General features: G+C 42.5%; 1 protein-coding gene across 2 annotated transcripts in view; it reads left to right on the top strand.

Moving 5' to 3' along the window:
• SLCO2A1 (solute carrier organic anion transporter family member 2A1) overlaps nucleotides 1-26,603 on the top strand; it is a 530,482-nt gene that overhangs the window by 264,660 nt on the left and 239,219 nt on the right. For both annotated transcript variants that reach the window (XM_085634233.1, XM_085634232.1), the window contains exons 4-5: nucleotides 10,304-10,531; nucleotides 11,018-11,116. In XM_085634233.1, the coding sequence (XP_085490359.1) occupies nucleotides 10,304-10,531; nucleotides 11,018-11,116 (327 nt within the window). The remainder of the gene's footprint in view (nucleotides 1-10,303; nucleotides 10,532-11,017; nucleotides 11,117-26,603) is intronic.

The following is a 26,603-nucleotide window of genomic DNA, read 5'->3' as shown; positions in this document are numbered from 1 at the left end:
TTTTTTACTATATTCTCTTAGAAAGTCACGAAATTTATCAATAGATTCCTGTCGTACAGTACAAATACTACTACAATTGCAAGTGTACACTGGGGCTTTAAGACGTCTCCCCCATAACCTCATCAGCTAACACTTCTTCCTCATTTCTTGGAACCATTTTCTCCTTTTCTATTACACAACCATCCTTAACTTCATATGCTCGACCACTGGTGTCAACTGCATGCAGCAAACTATTACTTTGAAGATAACTCTCTTCATTAAAAAATGGTTCAGTACTTGAACTATGCTTCCATTCTCCTAAGAACACTTTACAAAAGTTTTTTTTTTTCACTTCTCTTTTTCTTTTGCTTTTTGACTTCATCACATTCACTAATTTATCTAATGTACGGATCCTGTTCAAAATTAAAATGAATAGTTTCCTTTTTAATTCCAAAGCCTTTGCAACAATTGATTCAATATGTTTCTTTTTCTTATAAAATTTGGCTTTCTTCCTATATTTTTTCACATCCTTTAGCAAATTGAACATCACTCTTCTCTGAAACATTTTTCTACGAATGTTTTTAAAATCTATTTTTCTTTTTAAGTCATTCTTTCTTACTTCTGATTGTACATTAGCATTTAGTATATTCTGTTGATTGTCTTGTTGCTTTCTACTTAAAACACTATTTCCAGTGGATATATTTTTTACATTTTTTCTCTGCTTGAGGATATTTTAAAAAAAATCCTTTGTCTGCTTACCAGAAGGCTTTTTCTTTTTTCCAACATGAGGTTCTTCAACTAATTTTTGTTGTCCAGTTGTCTTCAAATATAGATGTTGTTGCTGTTGTTTTCTCTTTCTTGATTTTATAGGCATCTTTAATTTATTTCACTCTTGTTTAGCAATACCTGAAAGAAACTAAAAAAAAATACCTTTATGTAATTTATATATATTACTATATTTTTTATGAGCTTTTCAAAACCTATCATATGAGCTATCCCTTTCCTACGACTGCAAGTCTTACACAATAAAAGCTACACAAATTACATCTCTGACAACAATTCCTGTGTGCACACAGACTCATGGTGTGATTCTAGGCAGAAAACAATATTTGATTGGCAATTTCAAAGCACATTTACTACTGTGGTTTTGCAAGTGATAATTATTGTAACAGCCTGATACATTTTCCTTATAGTTTAGAGAGGCAGAAAAGAGCACATGTCCTAACAGCTACTTGAGAGCATGAGCATGTGGAACATGGGTGAGTGATTAGACTAGAGTAAAGGAAATGAGCCTTGGTGATGTTGAATGTGGTAGCGTTACACACTACTATCTAAAATACCACACAGTGTTGAATAATAAGCATGGGAGTGCAGGAGAAGCAGCTGCCTGTGTGTTAAGAGCGTCCTTCTGGAGACTGTGTATTGTAAGCTGCAAGAGAGATCTGCATGGACGCTTGCAGAACTGCATGAAGACTGCAGAGATGTTTGTAAGAGTACATGTAGGGTAAGGGTTAATTGGAGTTTTGAACATGTAGGATCTACCTCACCCATGGCAGGAGTGGAAGGAAAATATACCCTGTTGATTTAAAATGTGTTAGCATTTGACTCTCTTTTGTGAGATATTGATTTGTGCTGAATGCTAGCCATCACAGTTCAAGAAAACAAGCTGCCCCTTTCCTATGAATGCAAGTCTTACAGAACCAGACCAACACGAATTAAATCTCTGACAACAATTCCTGTGTGCACACATTTTCCTTATTGTTTAGAGAGAAAGAAAAGAGCACATGTCCTAACAGCTACTTGAGAGCATGAGCATGTGGAACCTGAGTGAGTGATTAGACTAGAGCAAAAGAAATGAGCCTTGGTGATGTTGAATGTGGTAGCGTTACACACTACTATCTGAAATACCACACAGTGCTGTATACTTAGCATGGGAGTGCAGGAGAAGCTACTGCCTGTGTGCTAAAAGTATGTTTCTGGAGACTGTGTATTGTCAGGGGCAACAGAGATCAGCAAGGACGCTTGCACAACTGCATGAAGACTGCAGAGATGTATGTAAGAGTACATGTGTAGTAAGGGTTAATTGGAGTTTTGAACATACAGGATCTACCTCACCCATGGCAGGAGTGGAAGGAAAATCTAGCCTGTTGATTTCAAATGTGTTAGCATTTGCCTCTCATTTGTGAGATATTGATTTGTGCTGAATGCTAGCCATCACAGTTCAAGAAAACAAGCTGCCCCTTTCCTGCGAATGCAAGTCTTACAGAACCAGACCAACACGAATTAAATCTCTGACAACAATTCCTGTGTGCACACAGACTCATGGTGTGATTCTAGGCAGAAAACGGTTTTTGATTGGCAATTTCAAAGCACATTTACCACTGTGGTTTTGCAAGTGATAATTACTGTAACAGCCTGACACATTTTCCTTATTGTTTAGAGATTCAGAAAAGAGCACATGTCCTAACAGCTACTTGAGAGCATGAGCATGTGGAACCTGGGTGAGTGATTAGACTACAGCAAAGGAAATGAGCCTTGGTGATGTTGAATGTGGTAGCGTTACACACTACTATCTGAAATACCACACAGTGCTGAATAGTAAGCATGGGAGTGCAGGAGAAGCTACTGCCTGTGTGCTAAAATTATGTTTCTGGAGACTGTGTATTGTCAGGTGCAAGAAAGATCTGCATGGACGCTTGCAGAACTGCATGAAGACTGCACAGATGTATGTAAGAGTACATGTGTGGTAAGGGTTAATTGGAGTTTTGAACATATAGGATCTACCTCACCCTTGGCAGCAGTGGAAGGAAAATCTACCCTGTTGATTTCAAATCTGTTAGCATTTGCCTCTCATTTGTGAGATATTGATTTGTGCTGAATGCTAGCCATCACAGTTCAAGAAAACAAGCTGCCCCTTTCCTACAAATGCAAGTCTTACAGAACCAGACCAACACAAATTAAATCTCTGACAACAATTCCTGTGTGCACACAGACTCATGGTGTGATTCTAGGCAGAAAACGATTTTTGATTGGCAATTTCAAAGCACATTTACCACTGTGGTTTTGCAAGTGATAATTACTGTAACAGCCTGACACATTTTCCTTATTGTTTAGAGAGACAGAAAAGAGCACATGTCCTAACAGCTACTTGAGAGCATGAGCATGTGGAACCTGAGTGAGTGATTAGACTAGAGAAAAAGAAATGAGCCTTGGTGATGTTGAATGTGGTAGCGTTACACACTACTATCTGAAATACCACACAGTGCTGTATACTTAGCATGGGAGTGCAGGAGAAGCTACTGCCTGTGTGCTAAAAGTATGTTTCTGGAGACTGTGTATTGTCAGGTGCAACAGAGATCAGCAAGGACGCTTGCACAACTGCATGAAGACTGCAGAGATGTATGTAAGAGTACATGTGTGGTAAGGGTTAATCGGAGTTTTGAACATATAGGATCTACCTCACCCATGGCAGGAGTTGAAGGAAAATCTAGCCTGTTGATTTCAAATGTGTTAGCATTTGCCTCTCATTTGTGAGATAGGGATTTGTGCTGAATGCTAGCCATCACAGTTCAAGAAAACAAGCTGGCCCTTTCCTGCGAATGCAAGTCTTACAGAACCAGACCAACACAAATTAAATCTCTGACAACAATTCCTGTGTGCACACAGACTCATGGTGTGATTCTAGACAGAAAACGATTTTTGATTGGCAATTTCAAAGCACATTTACCACTGTGGTTTTACAAGTGATAATTACTGTAACAGCCTGACACATTTTCCTTATTGTTTAGAGAGGCAGAAAAGAGCACATATCCTAACAGCTACTTTAGCGCATGAGCATGTGGAACCTGAGTGAGTGATTAGACTAGAGCAAAAGAAATGAGCCTTGGTGATGTTGAATGTGGTAGCGTTACACACTACTATCTGAAATACCACACAGTGCTGAATAGTAAGCATGGGAGTGCAGGAGAAGCTACTGCCTGTGTGCTAAAAGTATGTTTCTGGAGACTGTGTATAGGCCGGTGCAAGAGAGATATGCATGGACGCTTGCACAACTGCATAAAGACTGCAGAGATGTATGTAAGAGAACATGTGTGGTAAGGGTTAATTGGAGTTTTGAACATATAGGATCTACCTCACCCATGGCAGGAGTGGAAGGAAAATCTAGCCTGTTGATTTCAAATGTGTTAGCATTTGCCTCTCATTTGTGAGATATTGATTCGTGCTGAATGCTAGCCATCACAGTTCAAGAAAACAAGCTGCCCCTTTCCTGCGAATGCAAGTCTTACAGAACCAGACCAACACGAATTAAATCTCTGACAACAATTCCTGTGTGCACACAGACTCATGGTGTGAATGTAGACAGAAAACAATTTTTGATTGGCAATTTCAAAGCACATTTACCACTGTGGTTTTGCAAGTGATATTTACTGTAACAGCCTGACACATTTTCCTTATTGTTTAGAGAGGCAGAAAAGAGCACATGTCCTAACACCTACTTGAGAGCATGAGCATGTGGAACCTGGGTGAGTGATTAGACTACAGCAAAGGAAATGACCCTTGGTGATGTTGAATGTGGTAGCGTTACACACTACTATCTGAAATACCACACAGTGCTGAATACTTAGCATGGGAGTGCAGGAGAAGCTACTGCCTGTGTGATAAGAGCGTGCTTCTGGAGACTGTGTATTGTCAGGTGCAAGAGAGATCTGCAGGGATGCTTGCACAACTGCATGAAGACTGCAGAGATGTATGTAAGAGTACATGTGTGATAAGTTTTAATTGCAGTTTGTAACACATAGGAACTACCTCACCCATTGCAGGAGTGGAAGGAAAATCTACCCTGTTGTTTGCAAATGTGTTAGCATTTGCCTCTCATTTGTGAGATATTGATTCGTGCTGAATGCTAGCCATCACAGTTCAACAAAACAAGCTGCCCCTTTCCTATGAATGCAAGTCTTACAGAACCAGACCACCACGAATTAAATCTTTGACAACAATTCCTATGTGCACACAGACTCATGGTGTGATTCTAGGCAGAAAACAATATTCCTGGGTGATACCAGTACACCTTTACGTATGGTGAAGACATACTCCATAATATCTGACAAGTTCAAGGCAGTTAAATATCTTCCAAAACATAAAATGTAAAACACAACTTTAAAACAAGAATCTCATTTTTATTTTTTATATCAAAATGCACCACATACATCCCCTCTCAAATTCATAACTCACCTTTAAAAGTAGTTAGTTGAGAAAGAAATGTGGCACTCACACAGCAGATTATCAGAGCCAGAATCTCTGAACTGTACACCTCTCAGCAGAACCAGTAAATGGCAATGTTTCCCTCTCTTTTTTCACACATATACATGTTAACTTCAAATCACAGTGCTTCCCACATTTTTTCAAATGGAAACACACATTTCTATTGGTTGCAAACTCCAACCCTTTCCAAATGATCCCTACCCCCAACATGACTTCTGCCTCCTACCATAGCAACAGGTCATGGAACACTGGTGTGAGCAGAGAGGTCAGAAGTTCAGCACACAATGTTTCTAATCCAAAGAGCAAGAGTGCTTGACTTTTCAAACCTAACAGCATATCCAAAGTAGTCTTCTGTGGGAACACATTTTTCTGAGCCAATACAAAACATGCTTTTAAAAATTTAAACATACAGCCTAGTTTTTAGTGTAGAATGGTCTGAAACAGCCAATGAGCTCTTGTTATTTAAAAAAGTATGTAAGCCTCCATTTTACAACTATCTTTCTTTTCATATTGCCATTCTACTGAAAGACACCTTCTGAGTGCATCCAGATCTCCTTGAAAGATGTTCACAGTGTGGATTGTAGGTCATAGCTATATCTTCTGGAGTGAAAATTATGCAGAAAAAAGAGGTATTTTGAAAGACCTTGCTTTGCCAAATGTAGACATTAAATGGATTGGTCAGAGAGGGTTAAGGTGGCACCAATTAATGCCTTTGGCGAAATCTTTTCTACATCTCCCACAGCCTAACCTTATAATTGTGCACTGTGGTGGAAATGACCTAAAACTTTAACTGGGGTAGGTCTGGAAATGCTTGTTAAGGACACCTTTGTGCAATTGGTGTCACTTTTTCCACAAACTACCTTTGTATATTCTAATATATGCCAAAGGCAAAAGTGGAACTGGTCCAACCAATATTGTCTGCAGATTGACAAAGCAAGAAAGCACGTCAATAAGTCTGTTTCTGCTTTCCTCAGAGACTATGGTATGGGTTCTATATACCACAACAACTTGCGTTACAACATGAAAGGCATTTATAGAGGAGACGGTGTTCATTTCACAGATGAAGGCAACAGAGCCTTCCTCTTGAACTTTAGACTCTGCATCGGTACTTACTTGTAGGTACAAAAAAACACTCAATGAACACAATGGCTCTTTTTAGAGCCAACCAACATCTAAACACTTAAACTTGATTTTTGAATCTATTTTTTTAATGTTTTTTTTTGCCTCCGTGCGCGCACCGTGCGCGCACCCCGCGATATTTTTTTCAAATGTTTTTTTTTTTGAGACCTAAGAGGTCTTTCATGGTCCCCCTGAGAAGGCCTAGGGGGTCAGGGACTCTTAACCCTGCCCCCTTTTCATGTTCTCCACTTGTGTTTTTAGCTCTCTTCTGCCTCTAAAACTCAAAATGGCGGCTGGGGGGATGCGCGCACCCCGCGATTTTTTGAAAAAAAATAAAATGGTTTTTTCACCCTTCGGGGTCCTTCAGGGACCCCCTGACAAAGGCTAGGGGGTCAGGAACTCTCTACCCTGCCCTCTTTTCACGTTCTCCGCCTTTCTTTTTCCCTGTCACACACACAAACAAAATGGAGGCCCACACTTCCTGATTTCGACCGATTCGAATGTTGACTGTCATGAATCCACCAATCAGAATTACGCTCGCGCACATTAGGGTGCGCGCACCGTGCGCGTACGGTGCGCGCACTGTGCGCGCCTATAGATATTTATGTGCTTTTAACTGCAATTTTCTCAGAAACTACTGAACAGATTGACTCCATATATGCAAAAGGCACATCTCTGACCTGTGGACTACCTCTTTGCCAAATTTCATTTAATTCTGTTCAGCCGTTCGGGCTGTACCTTCGACTAAAGGTCCTATGGGAAAATACATGGGGAAAACGCATTTTGGGACCCCCCTTTTTTCTCGGCCCCCGCTTGATGATTCCCCCTGAGACTTTCAGGGTAGGAGCTGAGCGGAGCGCCCCATTAGTTTTGAAAATTTCGCAAGGATTCGTCAACCGGCGCCAAAGTTATTCAAAATAGAATTTTGAGATTTCCTATGGAAACCCGGTCCTAACTATAACTATCTACTGGCGACCGCCAGTAGATAATATATATATATATCTATAACTATCTATCTATCTATCTATCTATCTATCTATCTATCTATCTATCTATCTATCTATCTATCTATCTATCTATCTATCTATCTATCTATCTATCTATCTATCTATCTATCTATCTATCTATCTATCTATCTATCTATCTATCGCAGCAAACCATTCTTACAGACGATCGTCTTCACCATCGATCAAGAAGGGGACGGACTCCACTTAATTGTTCCCAATTCATTTTATTTTTGTTCGTGTGCTATGCCGCCATGACGCGTTTCGGGCTCAGCAGCCCTTGATCACATATATATATACATTCATTATTTTAGAGAGTGTAATGGATGAGGCAGTGGTGCATTTTTTACCCTATATACATAGAGACATGAAGGCTAGTATTAAACTAAATACTCAAGTGGAGATCTAATGATATTGGTGTTTTTAGGGAGGTGAGACAAGGGTGTGTTTTAGCTCCATTACTTTTTATTCTTTATATCAACAATCTCCACCCTTTTTAATCAACCCTCACCCAGATTGTCCCTAGAATCAAAGGCTTTATTTTACCTTCCCTACAGTATGCCAACGATGTCATCCCGATGGGTCGTACTCCTGGAGCATTGCGCCTATTAGTACAGGGATTGGTGAATTTGATGGCTCTGTTAGACTTGCGCACTAATTCTACAAAAACTTATATCATGGCCTGTGGACCCATGAAGTACAAAATTAAATCACTTCCCATTGGTAACCATTGTTTACAAAGCACTAGCACTTTTTCATATTTGGGTCTCGTTTTGCATCTAGTGGTTCGTGTGTGGCTAACATTGCTCATTGCAGGAACATGTTTTCCAAGTCTATTGATGCAGTCACAACCCAGAAGGGGAGGCTACTTTACCTAGTCAACAAATTTTTAAGACACAGTGCACCCCCATAGCAACCTATAGGGCTAAGGTTTGAGGTGTATCTAACTGTCACAATATACAGAATGAAGACAATTGGTCTACCCGCAAGCTCTTGGCATCCCCTATCTCTTCACCACAATACATTTGCTACAGCGAACTGAATTAATCTTATGTAGAAGATTATATCAGAGCCCAACCTCCCTTGTTCTGGCTAGCTATATGGGAAAACAAGGTGGCTTCTCTTACAAGAGACATTATAGAGGATTGCATTAGTTGTGACAAAGGTAGGGATATTCCTTGCTTAGCAGGGGTGGAAACTAGTTTGTGCAGGGTTGGCTATGCGCATATCTTTAATAAACCTGCAAGCCTCCATGCTGTGAAGAAATGAGATTCGGGCAGCCCTATAATAGTGACGAAAGAATGGTTTGTGAGGCTAGGACATTTAGTGTGCTCTTGTATTTGAATATCAATATTGACAATTTAATATCTGGGTATTTACATAAACACATGGGATGCTGCGAGCGTAGCCTTTTGTTTCGTCATAGGGCCGGCACTCTCAAGTATCTGCTATGCTTTCTCTTAGGCTTCCAAGCAAAGTTTGACTTTTCTCTCTGTGAAGGAGTTCTGGTCAATCTTTATTGCACTTTCTATTTTTTGTGTGGATATTAAATGATGTATATGAAGCTTTTTCTACTTCTGTATTTTAAGAGGCATTCCGTTACAGATTATAGGGTAGCATTTAGCAAACTTCTTAAACTGAGCGACAGTGAGATACTTATTTATGCTGGGGCTCTTTTGAAAACGTCTGTCCAAGCCCGCTCCTCGATGAGTATTGAATGATTTGCACTTTGCATTTCTACAGCTCTGCATTTTGTTGCATGTTTTTATTTTGTTTTTAACTCCTCATTGTTTTTATTGCTTGCTGTATTGTTGATGCATGTATTTATAGTTTTATGGATATGTGTTATCCGAATAAAGAATGTAAACGAAACTAACAAAACAATATATTTTATGGTTTACATTTAAAAAGGTTCCTAACATATTTTGTAATACAGTACCATTTACCTTTAATTTATATATAATTTGTTAACATTAAATGCAATGTATTTATAGTTTATTTTGCCATTCCCTAGGGGGGTCCATTTTAAGTCCCAGTGCCGTTAATTTTAATGGCAGGGTGTTGCACTACCCGTGGTTGGTCATGCGTGGTGCTGGATTTACTACAGCTCTGAGCTGGAGTACATCTACGACTGTTTTGGTCCTTTTTGACTGTAGTAACTATAGACTTAAAGTTTGTGAACAGCAATTGACTTACTCTTTTGTGGGTGGATGCATTTCCCTTTGTAAACCCCGCACTACCCCTTCTGTAACCACTCCTTACTCTCTCCTAAACCCTCTTATTTATCTGTAAATATTTATAAATTTACAGCCACTCCCCCACTGCCCTTCCCACATTTACTATTAAAATGTATGCAAAATTGCATGGAGATCTGCACAGTTGGGGGTAGAGATCTCCAAAGGTAAAAGATAGGATAGGCGGAGGCGTAGACCTCTGCATGTAGGTTAGCAAATACATTTTTGTAGTGAGTATAGTAGTACTATTGTAGTACTACCAAATTTGCTGCAAAATGCAGCTTGTGAATAGGTCTCTAAGATTTCCTAATGAAAGAAAGAAAGACCATTGGCTTGATCACATCATCCTGTGCAATTGTTTGGCCTGTAGTTGTCGGTTGAACATCTTAAAAAGTCATGGTAGTTCATAGTGTGGGCTTGATAAAAAGATAGCTCACTTACCGAGACACCTTCTTTCAATTAATCCATGCAGGTTGGAGAACACGTTTGAAAGATTGCCTAAATTGAATGAGGTCCAAAACCTCTTCTGGGGATTAACTGCAGCAAGACAAAATAGTGACTTCATGCTATCAAGTTATATAATGAGGTCTTTAAAAGTGTTTTATACAGACATGGCTTTAGTGGAAAACTGAGATTTGGGCATGTTCTGCAGAGTCTGTTTATCATTCTTTTTCTTTGGTTGACTTTTTAACACTCCATTTGCAGGTAACAGCAGTCTGGCTGGTGCAGATCTTTGCCTCTCTATAAATAGATCGACGCACTGTGGGTCTGGCACCCTGTCAGACCAGAAACCCCAGCTGGAGGCTACCACAATGTGGGCACTTATGGTCATTGCCCAATTATTAGCGGGTATCGGAACAGTGCCCATCCAGCCCTTTGGAATCTCCTATGTGGATGACTTTGCTGAACCCAACAACTCTCCTCTCTACATTGGTATGTACCAGAGAGTCAGAAAGTTGCCACTAACTTCCCCTATTAATTGCCTTTTCCCCAATCTCTTTCAATGTACCTTTTTCACAATCCCTTTCACTGTCTTTCTCTCCTTTTTCTTGATATGTACCTCTTTCATTATCAATCACATCTCCTATTTCACCAGCAATCGGTTTCACACCCATTCGGCCACTTGCACTTCTATCTCCTGTCCTCTCGCACTAGTGCAATCCTTGATCGCGTGCATTTTCATCCCATTCTCATAGTTCCCTTTCTCTGGAAAAATCTGCCTATGCACCTCAGACATTCCCTTGCCTACTGCACTTTAGGAAAGAACTAAAGAATAAGCTCTCCTCCACTTCTCCGTAATCCTATTGCAATTAGAATTTATCAAATAGTGATAACAAATATCCTGCTTTTTGCTTTCCTTCATCATCCTCGCACTCCTCGTTCTCTTCAACTTTCACTGGTTTTTTTTTTACTCTGCAGCAATCCTTTTCTCTATTGCCGTTTTTGGACCAGCAGTTGGTTACCTCTTGGGGTCAGTGGTTCTGCGAATATTCGTGGATATTGGAAGAGTTGATGTTGGTGAGTCTCTTTATTTATGTACTTTATCCAGATGTGTGACTGCATGTACTGTCCAACGTATTTAGGTAGGCAAACATTGTTTACCACAAAAAAGGAACACCACATGCCATTACAACGTGGTTGTTACAACGAATGCGTTGTTACAACGCATGCCATTACTCAGCAAGTTGGAACAACGACTTGCTCTAGGGGTGAGAAGGTGTTGGATTTAAAATCCAACACCTTCCCTACTGTTGCACAGACTGGAGTTGGAATAGTAAATGATACTATTCCAACATCCAGCGCCCCCCCAGAGCAAGTCGTTGTTCCGACTTGCGGAGTAATGGCATGCGTTGTTACAATGCAGTGGTTGTAATGACCGCGTTGTAATGGCATGCGTTAAAAAAGCATGCGAGGTAATGTGGCATATTCATTTAGGTAAGACACAGTGTAGCGGTCATTATCTTTCTGAAAGTAGAGTGACACTTTTTTTTAAATTAAGTTTTTAAACCTCACCAACATGAGACTCACATAACTTCATATACATCTTAGTAGTAATTTGCAGTTGAATATTTTGTTACAGTACAATTGACAAGAGACATCATCTGTTGTACATTACACTCGTGCCTTTCCTGGTTACACACTCTTAGCATTTATTATAAACAATGTTACCTCGGACCCGATCCCAATGGGTTAGAACAGAGACACAGTTATCGCCATTTTAGTTGTGCATCTTAGGGCACAGATGGAGCATCTACTGTTTCCTCATTTGCAATGTCATCATTGTTATCATTCTTTCCCTCCATATAGGTTTTATATAATGCCCAGAAATGTTTTGGTCTGTTTCGTGGTGGGAGCAGATCATTATAAATTTCAGTTGCGTACTTCAATATAGCATATCTCTCGACCATTGCTCAAGTGTGGGGGGAGGTCCTCGCATCCAGCATGTCGCTACACATTGTTTTGCTAGCAACAGTCCCATATACATTAATCTCCATACCCCCTTTGGTATTGGTTTAGAGTATCTTAGTAAAGCTAGTGTCGGTTCTGGCGGTGCTCCCAAGTCAAAGTGACCCTAGAGACCGAAGGCAGAACAGCAAAACCCACTCTAATCGTGTGTCTACCAGCAATTTCAGAGGTAAGCTTAATAACTTCTGCCAGTTTTTGTACATAGGTATATTTAGAATCAGTGTGCTGAGTGCTTGAGCAATATAGATGTCAGCTATGAAGTCTATACTTACATATGTGCATTTACTGGAGCCTAAGGCAGTTTAAAAGCTGCTCTGACTGGAGAAATCTCATTTAAATAATGAAGTTCACTCAATTTCGACTTTGATGGGTAGGGCACTTAAAATGAATATCCTACAATGTTTTTGCATAATAGTCATCCCCAGAATGTCCTCTACATATCCCAGAGATGCGGCATCAGAAATGTATAATGTATACCTTCATAAAAATAAGTTTTTGTAGCCTGGATAAAGTGACATTTTCACATGTAATTGACCCCCTATTGCTGTATAGCACGGCTTAAATTCAATTTGGATGCTAGGAGGTCACAGCATCATGATTCAGGCATTATGAATAGTAATGCACCTATGTTAGATAACATTTTTAATATAATCATTTTAAGTCTGCGCCACTTTTATTATGTAACATCAAAAAAACACTCTTATCCTTATTTAAAAAGGCATTAACAAAAGAAATCCCTACTGTCAATCTGTCCTCTGTTTATCAGAAATAATGAAACTATATTTCTAACCTTTAAAACAGCAGTCTGAGATGCAGGATGTTTACTCCGAGTTTTTTTTTAAAGGGTAGTAATTCAGCTGTTTTCTGTGGCCGGAGTCAGAAATAGAAGAATTCATGTTGACACAGCTGCGTGACACGTAAAGGCGTCGAATTCACACGCCTTTCAAGTCAACACAACTCTGTCGTTCTGTATAATGTGAATGCCTTTGAATACCCTATACAAAAGGATGAATGCTGTGACATTTTGTATCTGAATTTAATCTATTGTAAAACACACAATTTCGTTTAGTTTTTTTTTTTTTAGGCCTTTTATCCCCATATAAAGAATATGAAAAAGGAAACCTGATTTCCTTTAAGGGATCAAAGGCATACTTATACACTTTCAAAGAAACAGAACAGGAATTAGCTAGTGCGATATTTTAGAAAAATTCAGGTCACCTTTTTGCAGGGGCTACAAATCATAATGGTTCCATAATATCCAATCTGGAAACATATGACCGACGGCTGCCTGTCTATAAGAGAAGGGCAGTACACATATTTTAGTCTTGCATAACCTTTTTTGTTTTATTCATCTCCAATACCAATTAGACATACACTGATAACGTGTTGTCTGCTATTTTGACAGCATGATAATGATAATATCATGTCTGTGGAATTTAGTAATTTTGAACAAGTACCAGCCAACTGCTACGCAAAGATAGGCGTCGTCACGACCATCTCCTTACCTCACAGGAGAACTTGTACTAGTATTAAAATAGAATTGTCAATACGACAAAAACAAAACATATATAAAATAAAAATACATATGCCAAGCCATCAGTATACCAAGCACAGAAAGCATAGACAAATTACAATAACATATATAAATGAGCAGTGATGCACAATTACTGAACCTACAGCTCAGAGTCGAATATCCTGGCCTGCTTAATTTGTCAGGCTTAAAATCAATAACTGATTTCCTTGCCTTACTCACCCCCATCTGACAGTAAGTCATCTTTATGATGACCAGCTGTCAGCTGAACTGACTGTGTCGCTTCTGACACACAAGTCATCTTAATTTGAACTTTCTAAAGGTAAGATTACTTATAGCCCCTAATATTTTCCATCTTACTTCTGATACAGATTTAAGTCAGGGTCCAGTCCAACCCCTTAGTGGTCGTTTAACAGACGCGCAATCTATTACTTCTGATTTAGTTGGCTTTGCCTTGTTCTGTGGCTCCCTATGTTCCTGGAATATTGCTGGTTTAAACTCTAAGCTAGGTATCGCTGATTGGGTCTCATTTATTAATACAATGGATATATGCTTATTCCAGGAGACATGGCTTTAGAGCCACGCTTTTGTGTAGGCTACCTAAATTTCCATATCCCGGCAATCAAGGGCTCCCATGGGCGGCCATCAGGGGGCCTAACTATTTGGTTAAGAAGTCATCTGTGCCTAACCACTAAGCTCCTTCCCACGGGTAATCATGATATCCAATTGTTGAGACTTGAGCTAGGACCCATGGGTAAAATTGACATTTATAATGTGTATGTAAGAAGCTGTAGGGGTGCTAAATCCTCGGTCATTGATGATCTTTTAAGCCTGCTGGACCTTTATTCAGTTGACACTTTTGTTATCATAGCAGGTGATTTTAATATAACGTTTGAACCTCTTCTGGAAAATAAATGGGATAAGCAGGATATTGAAGAATTAGGTTGGGGCATTCCATCTCTGGAGTTATCCCCTTTAACAAGGTGGCCGGAAGTGGCCATTCAGCTTAATTCCCTCTGTATGGATAGGGGTGTGAGGGCTCTGAATGGCAGGATGCCTAGCGACCGCGAGGGTGCCTGCACTTTTAACAATGGTGCATCCAGGAGCAGAATTGATTATATTTTATCAGATATGAAATTATGGCACACCCTTGTTGATATGAAAATTGTTTCTCTTCCGGAGAGTGATCATAACCCTCTCTGCTTATGGCATAGATGGTGGAAGGACGTTAGTGGCCTCGATAAGGATGGGGAGTTGAGCCCCCCTGAGGTGGTGCCTTCTAATGATATGCGCCGGTTGAAATGGTCTGGTCTTTTGGGTAACCCTGCTATTTTAGCCCAAATTCAAGAAGAGGTGGATGGTTCCATTATTACTATGGAGTCAGTTCTAGCCTCTAATGGTAATTTATGGGACGTAACATCTGTACATGACAGTTTATTTACCAGTTTGAAGTCCCACTTTCTCATTAAAGGTAGACCAGGATCAAGAGGTGTTACCCATCAAGCTTCCTGGTACAACAAGGAATGCAGGGAAGCTAGACTTCTACTTGGGAATGCACTGAAGGGTGGGGATGTCTCCCTGGTGCGCCATAGAAGAACCAGCTATAAGAACTGTGTGGCTAGAGCTAAACGCCTCTGGGATGGGAAAAAGTGGGAGGGCCTACTTGAAGCAAGCCTTCAAAATAACAGTAAATTGTTTTGGAGTATTGTAAAGTGGGGTTCCGGTGGGCAGCCAGAGGGCCCCCAAAATAATGTTTCCCAAGTGAAATGGGTTGAGTATTTCAAACCCCAATATGCTGCACCCATTGATCCTTCTGAAAGTCTGGAGTCCTGTCAGTTGTTTAAACCAGATGACGATTTTACCAGTTCCGAGGTGAATTTAGCATTGTTGGGGGTGGCATCAGGAAAAGCACGCGGCCCGGACGGTGTACCTGCAGATATCTTCCTGTATGACAAGCTTAGATGGGGGAGATATATCCAGCTGATTGCTAACGCGCTGGCTCATGGTGCCCCTATCCCTAGTTCATGGAAAGCCGCAGAAATAATCCCGGTGTATAAAAAGGGGGACCGCTCACTCCCGGAGAATTACCGGCCTATTAGTTTGATCGACGCTATCCAGAAGATCACTGGTAGGCTGATCCTTAACCGTGTTCATTTCTGGATAGCGTCAAACAATATTTTATCTGCTTTTCAGACAGGTTTTCGCCAATACACCAGTACCATTGATCAAGTATTCCGCTTCATACTCCTCTATTGGAAGACGGTTGTCCTGGGCAAGGGGAGCTTGTACGCGGTGTTTGTGGATCTTAGGGCCGCATTGGATCTGGTACCCCGTCCCAAACTTTGGCTGACATTGAAAGAACTAGGGCTGCATGGCGGCTTGTTGTCCCTGATTCAGAGGTTGCATGCGGATAACTCCGCCAGAATAAGATGGGGAGGGCAGGGCTTAACGACTGAGGACTTTCCTGTCCAAAGAGGTGTCAGGCAAGGCTGTGCAATGGCCCCAACGTTATTTTCTCTATATATTAACAACATAGCGGATCGTCTTTTGAAAGCCCACGTAGACGCACCCATTCTTGGCAACACAAAGGTCCCTATTCTAATGTTCGCTGACGATACGCTTCTAATTGCTAAAACACCTCGCGGTCTTCAGCGTTCATTGGACATTTTCGAGACCTTTTGTGTTGACCGTGGCCTTGAGGTGAACATTAAAAAAACCAAGCTTATGACATTCAGGCCACATAAATCTTTTAAAAATACTTTTGTTTTATTTAAAAATCCGCTCGAACAAGTACAGGCTTTTAATTACCTAGGTGTTAACATCCAAAACAATTTTTTGTGGAAACTACAGCGTGACATGTCTACCTTAAAACACAGGCAAATTGCTGGAGCTCTTGCTGGTGAATTTAAAAAGTCCCCCTCGAAGCCTATCAGACCTGTGCTTCAGGTGTATAGTGCAAAAGCGGTGAGCTCGGCTCTATATGGTGCTGAACTGTGGGGCTACGAGAACCTGTCTCCTTTAATTACCTCGGAAAACAGGTTCTTGCGTAGCATTACTTCTCTCCCCCAGAGCACGCCCATTGTTCCTTTAAGATATGATCTAGGCAAGAATTCAATAGCCGATGTAGCCAGGCTTCGTCCAATTTTATACTGGCGTCGCCTGTGGACCACCCCGGATTTAGCCCAGTATGCGGAGGGCTTTCTGGATATAATGTCTTTGGCAGGCTCCCGGAAGATTGTTTGGCTTAACGAGACCAGAAAATCCCTTGTGGCGCTAGGGATGAGCGATCTCTGGGAGAACCCCTTGGCTGCTACCTTTCCATCTAAAGCGCACATGAAAGAAAAATATTGGGAGTTGGTAAATGCCAAGGTATTCCAGGAAACCAAATCTCTCTCACTAACTGACGAGTTTTTGAATATTAAACCAGCCCCAAGGTTAGAACACTTCTGGGATCTTGTCACCAAAGTGCTCGATAGGAAACTATTTTTCCAGATGCGGGTGGGAGCATTGCCTTTAAAATCCTTTTCTGCTAGATGGAAACCTACAAGTAGCAACTTATGTTTTTACTGTAAATCTCCGGTAGAAACCCTAGCACACATGTTTTTTGCGTGCCCTGCCTACGCGGCCCCAAGGCGTGTATGGTTGAGACCCGTTTGTAAACTTTTGGGCACAAGACGGAGTGTAGAAGCTTTAAGACTCCTTCGTACCTGCACAGACCCGGTAATTGTTGTGGCCGTGGCCAAATTTTTGGGGTGGGCATGGGTAATTAGATTTAAGAGACTTAGCGAGTAGGTTTAGTGATTTTGGATGTTACCCTTAATGATTTTTGTGTATCCCAAATGCTTTTTTAAAAAAATGTAAATATTTTAAATAGTAACATTTTTAGATTGTTATATTTGTGTATTTTGTACCTGTGCTGTTTTGTATCGCTTTTATGACTTCTGTCGAATAAAGCTGTTTGGATTTGGATTTGGACTTATCTAATATCCCATGTTAGCTTTGCGCCACAATTTCCACTGAGAAAATTAATTCTCAATTGGAAAATCGTTTTTATATAGGCATATAGCCCTTAAAATTTCAAGCAAGAGCATCATTTTACTTTTTGTCTAGGATTAATGCAACAGTTTAAAAAAAAAAACAGTTTTCTATGGAAAGTCTAACTGGTCTTGCTCAAAAATAGGGACAAGGAAGGCTCCTTGAGTTTCGTTCCTCAGCTGCCCTGTCTTATCGGAGAAGCTAAAAATAGCCCCTCAGCGCAGAACCGGGCCACAGCGAGTGCTCCTGGCCCCCACCTCTCTCCAAGGCTCTCCTGCTGCAAGCATTACACATTTCATGTCAGAGAAGCTTTCTAAGCAGTGATTTCACCTCCTGGTTCAGTCGCTCCTATTTCTAGCCCCCACCTTACAGGCTGCAAGGTCAAAATCTGCCTCACACAGCCCTGAAGCTGTCAAAGACAAAAAGTCTTCCTAATTTCATCTAAACTGCAATAATTTGCCCTATGGAAAAATTTATTTTGATATACAATTTCTTTTCAGGGGTCATAAGTTTATTTTCAATTCTCAGATTAGCAGGTTCAGCTTAAATTAGAACCTACAACCCTGTGGACCCAGCACATTGGCTCACTGAACCACCAAGAACACAAAGCTGCATAGGAACAATTTGCAAATTCGAAATACCCACAATTTTCTCAAGCTAAACTTTTAACCGGTCCCTAATTACTCTTCATTAATACTTTTGTACATTAAGGGTGTCATCAAATCACAGGGGTTGCTCTTTCTCTAGCTACATCCCTCTCAATTTCCTTTTGCGACTTATTGATGGTGATGAGACCAAATTAAATTTACTCCTTAACAATTTCACTTCTCAGAATTCTTTCACATATTCACAGTCATTCAATCACACGCTTTTTCCAGTGCTAGCAACATCCAAAACACAATTTACCACACCATAACATTTAAACACACATTTAACCCACAGAGCAACACTTAAGACAGAAACAAAAGACAGCCCACAGACTGTACTTAAACCAAACCATTTGTAAATACTAGTTGCAAGTCATATTCACTAGATTTGGCTGGCAGAACACCTGAAAAAACGCTCTGCATCTCATCACTTATGAATGTTACTAAGTGCACAGACCAGGATCCTTTTATATACATTTTTAGTTCCTCGGGGTACTAGTCACCAAAGAAGGAAAACTTCTATATACCTAAACCTAGTTAAGTATCCCCTCTAGGGGAGCCGGCTAATTATATACAAAAGAAATGGTACATCCAAGAAAGCAACACATTAATTCATTCATGTACTTTTTCTCCCACATTCGTACACAATCAAACATCTCTTGCCTAGTCTTTTGCTTAAACATACATTGTTCCACATACTCAATTTTCCGAAAATCAAATGACCCATACATAGGCCAACGCAGCTCAGGATCCTTACAAGTGTATTTATTCCATAATGCGCTGTACATTATAGAAGAAAGACCATACTTAATATACATATCCCTATTAGGCGTCCCCTCCGGGGGGGGGGGGGGCGTTTGTGCTTCATCAAGTCTCAAGGTACCATTCCAAAAGCAACACATCCTTTGAAGTGTGCTAAAGACAGGTATGCCAAAAATAGTGCAGAATATGCAATATTATAATCAAAGTAGCACTTAAGGTACCTTTAGTACGATGTGCCGTTCAAATCAATTCAGTTAGAGAAAATTCTCCTCATTACCTGCCTATGTGAATTGCAAGTCACATATGTCAAAACAAACCAAGTTGGCCAACACAAATATACAATCTCAAAGCCACAGTAAGCGTTACTAAACTACCTTACCAATCACAGGCATAAAAACCAACAGCAAGCGCCGCAGAAGGACACTTACCAATCACTTGGTGTCCAGATTCATCCTGCCAAGTTCTAAAATCGACCAAATGGTCACTGCACGGTGATTCAACAGAAGAGATCTCAGTCGAGGACCGGCGCCACCTGGATGGTCAGATCAGAAAGAAAGGAAAAGCCGCCGTGGATGCCAAGACTCGGGTCTTATTGGACAGTGATCACGTCCAGAGCGAGATTCCAATCCTTCGTCGCGACCAATCCTTTGGGCATCCGAGTCACCGATGAGTCCCACGTTGAGACGCCAATTGTAGAAAATAGGCCTCAGCTAGGCCTACCATTGCAAGGGGTTCGCCCTTCTCTGCACAGAGTCCTCAGACTATTAGAAAGAAGTTGGCACAGAAACTGTTTAATAAACCTCATGAGGTGGAACCACATTCACCCAGCACCCTGTGGTGCTGAATGAATGTAGCACACAGAGTAGAAGAACCATGGGTCTTTTATACCCACACAGGGGCTAAAAGAAGATGGTACAAGTATACATGAGAAGAGTTACATACATAAATGGTCATACAAAAATGCACAGTCAACAGTAAAGGAGGAGCTAGCAGTTGCTGACTCTGGTAAAAACAACCTGATAGTTACAGACTAAAAACAGATGCATGGACAGTTAGATATTCCTGCGCATGTGCAGGGTAGCAGAGTCTAAGTATAGCCAGTCCTTTAAACAGAGCACAAGGGTAAACAAAATGGCTGCCAGAAATACAAAATGGATTCCACAAAATGTACAAGATAGCCTCTAAATACCAGATGGATTCTGCTAACGCTAATTTAATCGCAGCCAATTTACGACAGCACTAATGGGATCAGGCGGTTCGCTAATATTTTTGCAAAAATCTTTGTGTCCACGTTCATTAGGGACAGTGGCCTGTACAAAGCACAGTCCTCTGGGGGCTTACCCGGCTTGAGGATTGCAACTATAATGGCTTCCCTCATGGATGGCAGAATAGTCCCAGTAACGCAAATATCCTCGAACAGCGCTGTCAGATGTGGCAGTAGTAGTTCTAAGAACGCCTTGTAGAAGGCGACGTCAGGCCATCCCCTCCTGGAGCGCTCTCCGCTCTCATGCTCAAAATCGCCAGCAATAGTTCCTCCCGCTCAATAGGTCGCAGTAAAAATTCCCGATGGGTATTAGTGAGCCATGGTAGTGTAATATGAGTCAGGTAAGCAAGTACTTGCTCGTCCGAGCTGCCCCCTCGGGAGGTATACAGTGCCAAGTAGTATTGGCGAAATTGCTCCGCTACGTCCGAGTCGGTAAGCAGTGTGTCACCATCTGGCGACACGACCTCCGGTACCACTGGTTGTCCCCTGCGCTGCCTGAGTAGCTGTGCGAGTAGCGCCCCGGGGCGCTCCCCTTCTCCATATACTCGAGCTGTGGTATACTTGCCCAGATGTTTAACCTCCGCGTCCGCCTCGTTATAGAACTGTGTCAGGGTCGATTTTAGCTCTTGTGCTATCGCCTCATCTGTCCCATCTAGTTGGGCCCTTTCCAGGGAGATCAGCTTCCGCTCCAAATCCACTAAACATTGACGGATCGACCGGAGTACCCCCGCGTGTTTAGACATAACCACTCCCCTTATGTATACCTTAAACGCTTCCCACACTGTCTGGAAGCTATCCACAGATCCCACGTTTTTCTCAAAAAATATTTCAATCCCTTCCACCATTTCTTCTTTGAAGACTGCGTCTAACAGTGAGTAGGGGGGAATCTCCAAGTGAAGGGGGGTATACGTGGTTTTGGAGTGTCGGGCACCAGCAGTAGTGGGGAGTGATCGGAGTAGGTGCAGGGGAGAATCTTACACGTGTGAATAGTTGTAAGCAGTTGCCTAGTAACAAACCAATAGTCTATTCTGGTGTGGAGGTTGTAGTATGCAGAATAGTGTGTGTATCCCCCTTGCATCGGGTGCCGATGGCGCTATACGTCACACATGTCTAAGCGGACTAGTGCATTATCCATGGCTTTAGCACCCGACGATACAAGTCTCTCCGGTCCACCTGACCTGTCCAGTGTTGGGTCCCTGATTAAGTTAAAATCACTACCCCAGAGAAGTCGATCACCCAAGTGAGGACTTACTGTGTCATTTAGTTTCAAGTAAAAGTCGGTGTCATCATAATTTGGTGCATATACATTAACCAACAGGAAGTCAATCCCCTTCCCCTTGCATCTTGTGATTACAAATCGGCCCTCTGTGTCTGTCTCTACAGGTTCAAGTTGCAATGCCTTCTTAGGGTTCACCCACGTCAAAACCCCTCTTGCATGTGTAGTGAATCCAGCAGCATGAGTATTACCTTGTAACCCCCTAAGGCGCAGCATATGGCTGTCCAGGGGCAAATGTGTTTCCTGTAACACTGCAACGTCTACGTCGTGCCTAGTCAGATAGCTCAAGCCCTTCCGTATTTTCCGCTGGTCGTTCAGGCCGCGTACGTTCCATGTGAGTGTATTTACCGTGTCAAGGCCAGTGTCTCTAGGGAGGCTATCCATACTCTCTTTGTGACAGATCTATGTGTTTCAGCCATTCTTGGTCCACCATCGTGTAAATGTACATTTTATACATGCCTATTCTAATTGTACTTGTACTACGGGCAAACATTGTGAGTCTCAATACTGTTCCACCCCCCTCCCACGCCGGGCAAATCCCAACTGTGCCTGGCAGACGATACCCCTCCTTTCTTCCCTTGAGAACCTCCAATAATGAACTTAAAAAGTGTGATGCACCTAAGGGCAGATATTGTGAGCCTGGACAGTACATAACCTGCAGGGAAATCTAGCGCAAACTCCAATACGCCGCCCAACTATCGTAGTTCTGTCGCATTAGTCACCACTACTACGTAACATTTAACTTATGGAAGTGCATCATCAATATTCCCCCGATAAACACCCTTTAGTTTGTATAGCTGTGGAATCCCTGCTAGTATCTTTGGAAACTTACATATCGTCACACATCAATACAGCACCATGAAAGTCCCTCCCCCTCGGCCCTCCCCCACCCTCAATGTAAAGCAGCGAGCCACGCCATGATTTTGCTTACTAGAACCTTAATAGTGACAAGTTCAGTCCTGCTCATCTAGGTTGCCACCAACAGCTCCTAGCATCTCCTCTCTGTCTGGACTGGGGCGTTTCTCTTTGGACCACTCTTTCAAAGCCTTTCGGAGAGTCTTGGGTTCCGTGAAGATTCGGGAGTATCTATTCCAGTTAACTCGTAACCAGGCAGGGTATAACATGGCATAGTCTATATTCAGGTCTCTCATCTTCCATTTCAAAGGAGCAAACTGTCTGCACGCCTCTTGGACACGCACCGTGAAGTTTGCATACAGAGAGACGGGTGATCCCTCATACTGCGGAGATTGCTTGTTCCGAGCTGCTGCCAACGCTGAGTCTCTGTCCCTATAGTTCAACAGTTGCGCTAAAATAGGTTGAGGGGGTGCCCCTGGTGGAGGGCGGTGACCCAATGACCGATGTGCTCTCTCCACCACGAATATTGTAGAGAACACTTCAACTCCCAGCAATGTGGTCAGCATCTTCTCAACAAACTTCTCCATATTACCAGTGGGCGTCGATTTAGGGATACCTGTGATCCGTAAATTATTGAGGCGTGAACACGCCTCCAAATCCTCTGACTTGTCCTGGAGAACCTGTAGGACTTTACCCATCTGTTTGTGGTCTGTGTCCATCGACGTCTGCGCCTCCTCCACTTCAGTGACCCTGCGCTCCGCCATATCGAGGCGTTCTGCATGCTTGTCGAGTCTTTCAGACATCCTATCCATCTGGTATGAGAGCGCATCTATTTTGGTGCCCAAACCTGCCATGCTGCCCTGTAGGTTTTTCTCCATTGAAACCAGCATCGAGCGTATGTCACCTTCCGTTTTCTCAGGTGCTATATCTTGGGTGGTATCTCCCTCATCTGTATTATTGTCCCGACCCTTCGACTTCTTGGGGTCAAACGGGAGCTTAGGCTGGGTTCGATGTACTCTGCCCATGTTGGAATGTGCTGTGCGGTCAAGGGCAGGTCAGTACACTGGGAGCCGGATCGGCACGCGGTTGTCGCACTGCTCCTGTCTCTATGCTCCCGTACTCCACAGCTCCCCGCTATTACCAGACTCCGCTAGTTTAGCCAAGAACAAGCCTATTTGTAGTGGGAGTCTTGCTTCAATCCAGATCTGCGACCAAACACAGACACCACAGGGGCGCCAGGGCCACAGGCACACCGCACAGACTTAGAGTGCACCCCACATCAGTTAGGTCAGGTCTGTCCCTCAGAGCCGCCCCACACTTCCCCTCAAGCTTAGTATAGCCTTGCCAATTACTCACTGTCAGATGCCAGAGACTCCCTCTATAATCCCTTGAGTTCTGCCGGCAGGGCTCCGCATTAAGCGCCAGTTACGGCCTGAGGTAGTGTTGACTCCCACGCTGTGATGGGACAATCTGGGGCAGGGCGCTGCAGCGTAGGTACTCACCCCCTCAAGTGCTGCAGCTAGGCTTTCCAGGGGACCAGTACAAAGGGGTGCCGTCCAGTAGATTGTGCGAGGCGTAGCCGTCACCGCTCTGCGTCACCAGCGGCCGCGTCCCGGATCACCAGCGAGGTCTATCCTGGTGAAGTTGCTGTGCGTGTGCATCTTGGAGGTCAATTGCGAGATCCCAGCAACTAGGGTGCGGCCGTCCCAGCGTCTCCTGTCCCGCACCGCAGATCCTACATGATCACCCTCAGAGCATCGTTCCAGGACCTCGACGTCTGAGTCCAAGATAGCGGCCGCGTCCGATTCTCAGGGTCCGCAGGTTGCACAGTTGCTCCGGCGGGCTCCACGTACGTTCCCTGAAGGTGCCTCTGACTTCCTCCCAGCACCAGCAGTCGACTTCCTTACCCCACTCCAAAGGCTGTTGTCTCTGTGTACAGTTTTTCCCTCCTCGATCTAGCCACACACAGTGCTCGCGGGTCTCATCGAGGTAACCCCTCAGACCCGCTCGGTCGGTCTAATTAACGGGCCGTCTCCCAGCATGTGAGGGTCCCAGTCTGACTCCCAGGCTCCCCGCTGAAACATCTGCAGTGAACCGTTCACCTAACCAGGTCTAATATGCCGCCAGTAGCTTCTTCCAATGTATGTTGCCTCAGGGCATCCGCGGGTGCATCAGCATACGTCCACACATCACTTCCTCACACGTCTCCAGCCAGGCTGCCAGACGGGGTTCAGGCAACGCAGCAATTCCCTCCGCTAGAGTCAGGGAGGGCACAGGATCTCGGGCAGCGCTACGTAGGGCTCTGCTCCATCGGTCATCATGGGCAGCCCGCTGCTCCAAAGCGTCCCGAGTGTCCAGGGCCGTGAATCTCTCCGATCGCGATGTGCACGATCCTACACCCCCGCCTCTTTGCCCTCCAGGCCGGTGTCTTCATTCCATTCTAAGGCCGCAACGGTGCATCTCTCACAGCTCTCTGTGCAGCGATGTAGAGGTGCTCGGAGCAGTTCCGCATGTTGTCTGTGTAATCGAGTCACCGCGCTGCGGTGTTACCGGGCTGAAATGTCCAACAGAACCAGGATATTGATAGGATTGTTCGACGGCTACTCGGAGCCGAGCACTCAAGCGGCCATCTTGCAGCTCGCAAGCTCCGCCCCCCAGAGTGACACTTTTTTATTAGTCACATTCAGACGCCATAAGAACATAAGTATAAATGCTAATTTAAAAACTTTAGAGAACAGAATGCCTTAAAATAAACTTTAAAAACCTTGTATTAATAATTAAATCATTTAATAACTTATAGAAATGGACAACAAATAAATGCAGAGTATGATGAAAAGAGAGATGAACTGTATTATGAAAAAAGAGATTGAAAAGATGATATTATTTTTCTAGACTACAGCATCAAAATGCAATATCTAAAACAGAGACTACTATTTGGCAAGGCTAAATATGCTTATTGCAATATACGGATTTTTCAAACCAGTATGGAGCTCTAAGACATAAAGGCAATAAGTCAGATATTATATTTAGTCTCTCTTTAATTGAACTCTCTCAGGAGCAACAAAGAAGGCATTGTGAGATCCTTAAAACATCACAACCAGGGCAAAAGGCCGCAGTGCCTGGTCCTAGTCTACAGTGCACAGAAGCGAGAAAATGACATTGACTCCAAGAGAAAGCAGAAGGAGGAGGAACAGTGAAGTCACCAATGGGAGGGTTAAGAGGAGACCAGGAATGGGTTGGAAGACTTTTCTTCTAGGCTGCTGAAGAGTTAAGAGAATAAGGCGTATCTGGAGATGATACAGTATACAGTGAGAATAATATAAGCAATAGAACATACTGTATGTCAAGTAGTGAACCCCGCCTACCCAGGGTACACAAGGAGTCCTCGCATTGCATGTAGGTTTTCAGTCCAATTACATTGAGAGTCACTAAATTGCAGGTAAGTCAATGTAACAGCTTATTACAGTTGATTTCTTACGTCACATTATTTGCTGCCGGAGCCTTCAGCCAAGGAGAAAGACAGGACACTTGGCATAATTGAAGCTGAACTTTAATAAAGGACAACGTAATGTGGCTTTACCTTTTTTACTCTGTTTTTCTGGACAAAAAGGACATACTTCTGGCAACCTGTTTATTTTTACCACCTTTTCTCTGCATGTTTCTATTCATTCAAAGATACATCATTTTTTAAAATCTGTCTGTAATATATTTTTGGAACAAATATCATACTTCTTTTTGGTGTATTTAATTTTCCACTAGAGACTATAATTGTGTTCTTCATGTTCACATACACCCTCTATCCCATCCTATCTCTTTCTTATGAAAGAGTACCACACCAATGATTTAAATCGTTTTTGGGAATGGTGATGGTGTAATTATCTATTATATGGAGTAAAGTACCCCTGCCATACTGTAGATGGCCTCCTGAAGAATCATTCAAGTATGCTAAGTAAATATTAAAGATGTATTTATTAATAATTAGGATGTAAGATGCAAGAGTCCATCTAACAAACACCCCACTCCCGACTCCAGATCATCTACTGTCGAAACGATCACCCATCTAGAATCATACCGCCTGGTGGGTCACAAGAACTCAAGCACTCCCTCAACATATCAGTACACAAAAAAGTAAGATGAGATGAAAAAGAATAACATCAAGATTCAACATT

The sequence above is a fragment of the Triturus cristatus genome, chromosome 11 (assembly GCF_964204655.1).
Source record: "Triturus cristatus chromosome 11, aTriCri1.1, whole genome shotgun sequence".
NCBI lineage: Eukaryota > Metazoa > Chordata > Amphibia > Caudata > Salamandridae > Triturus > Triturus cristatus.
This window is presented reverse-complemented; position numbering and strand designations above follow the sequence as displayed.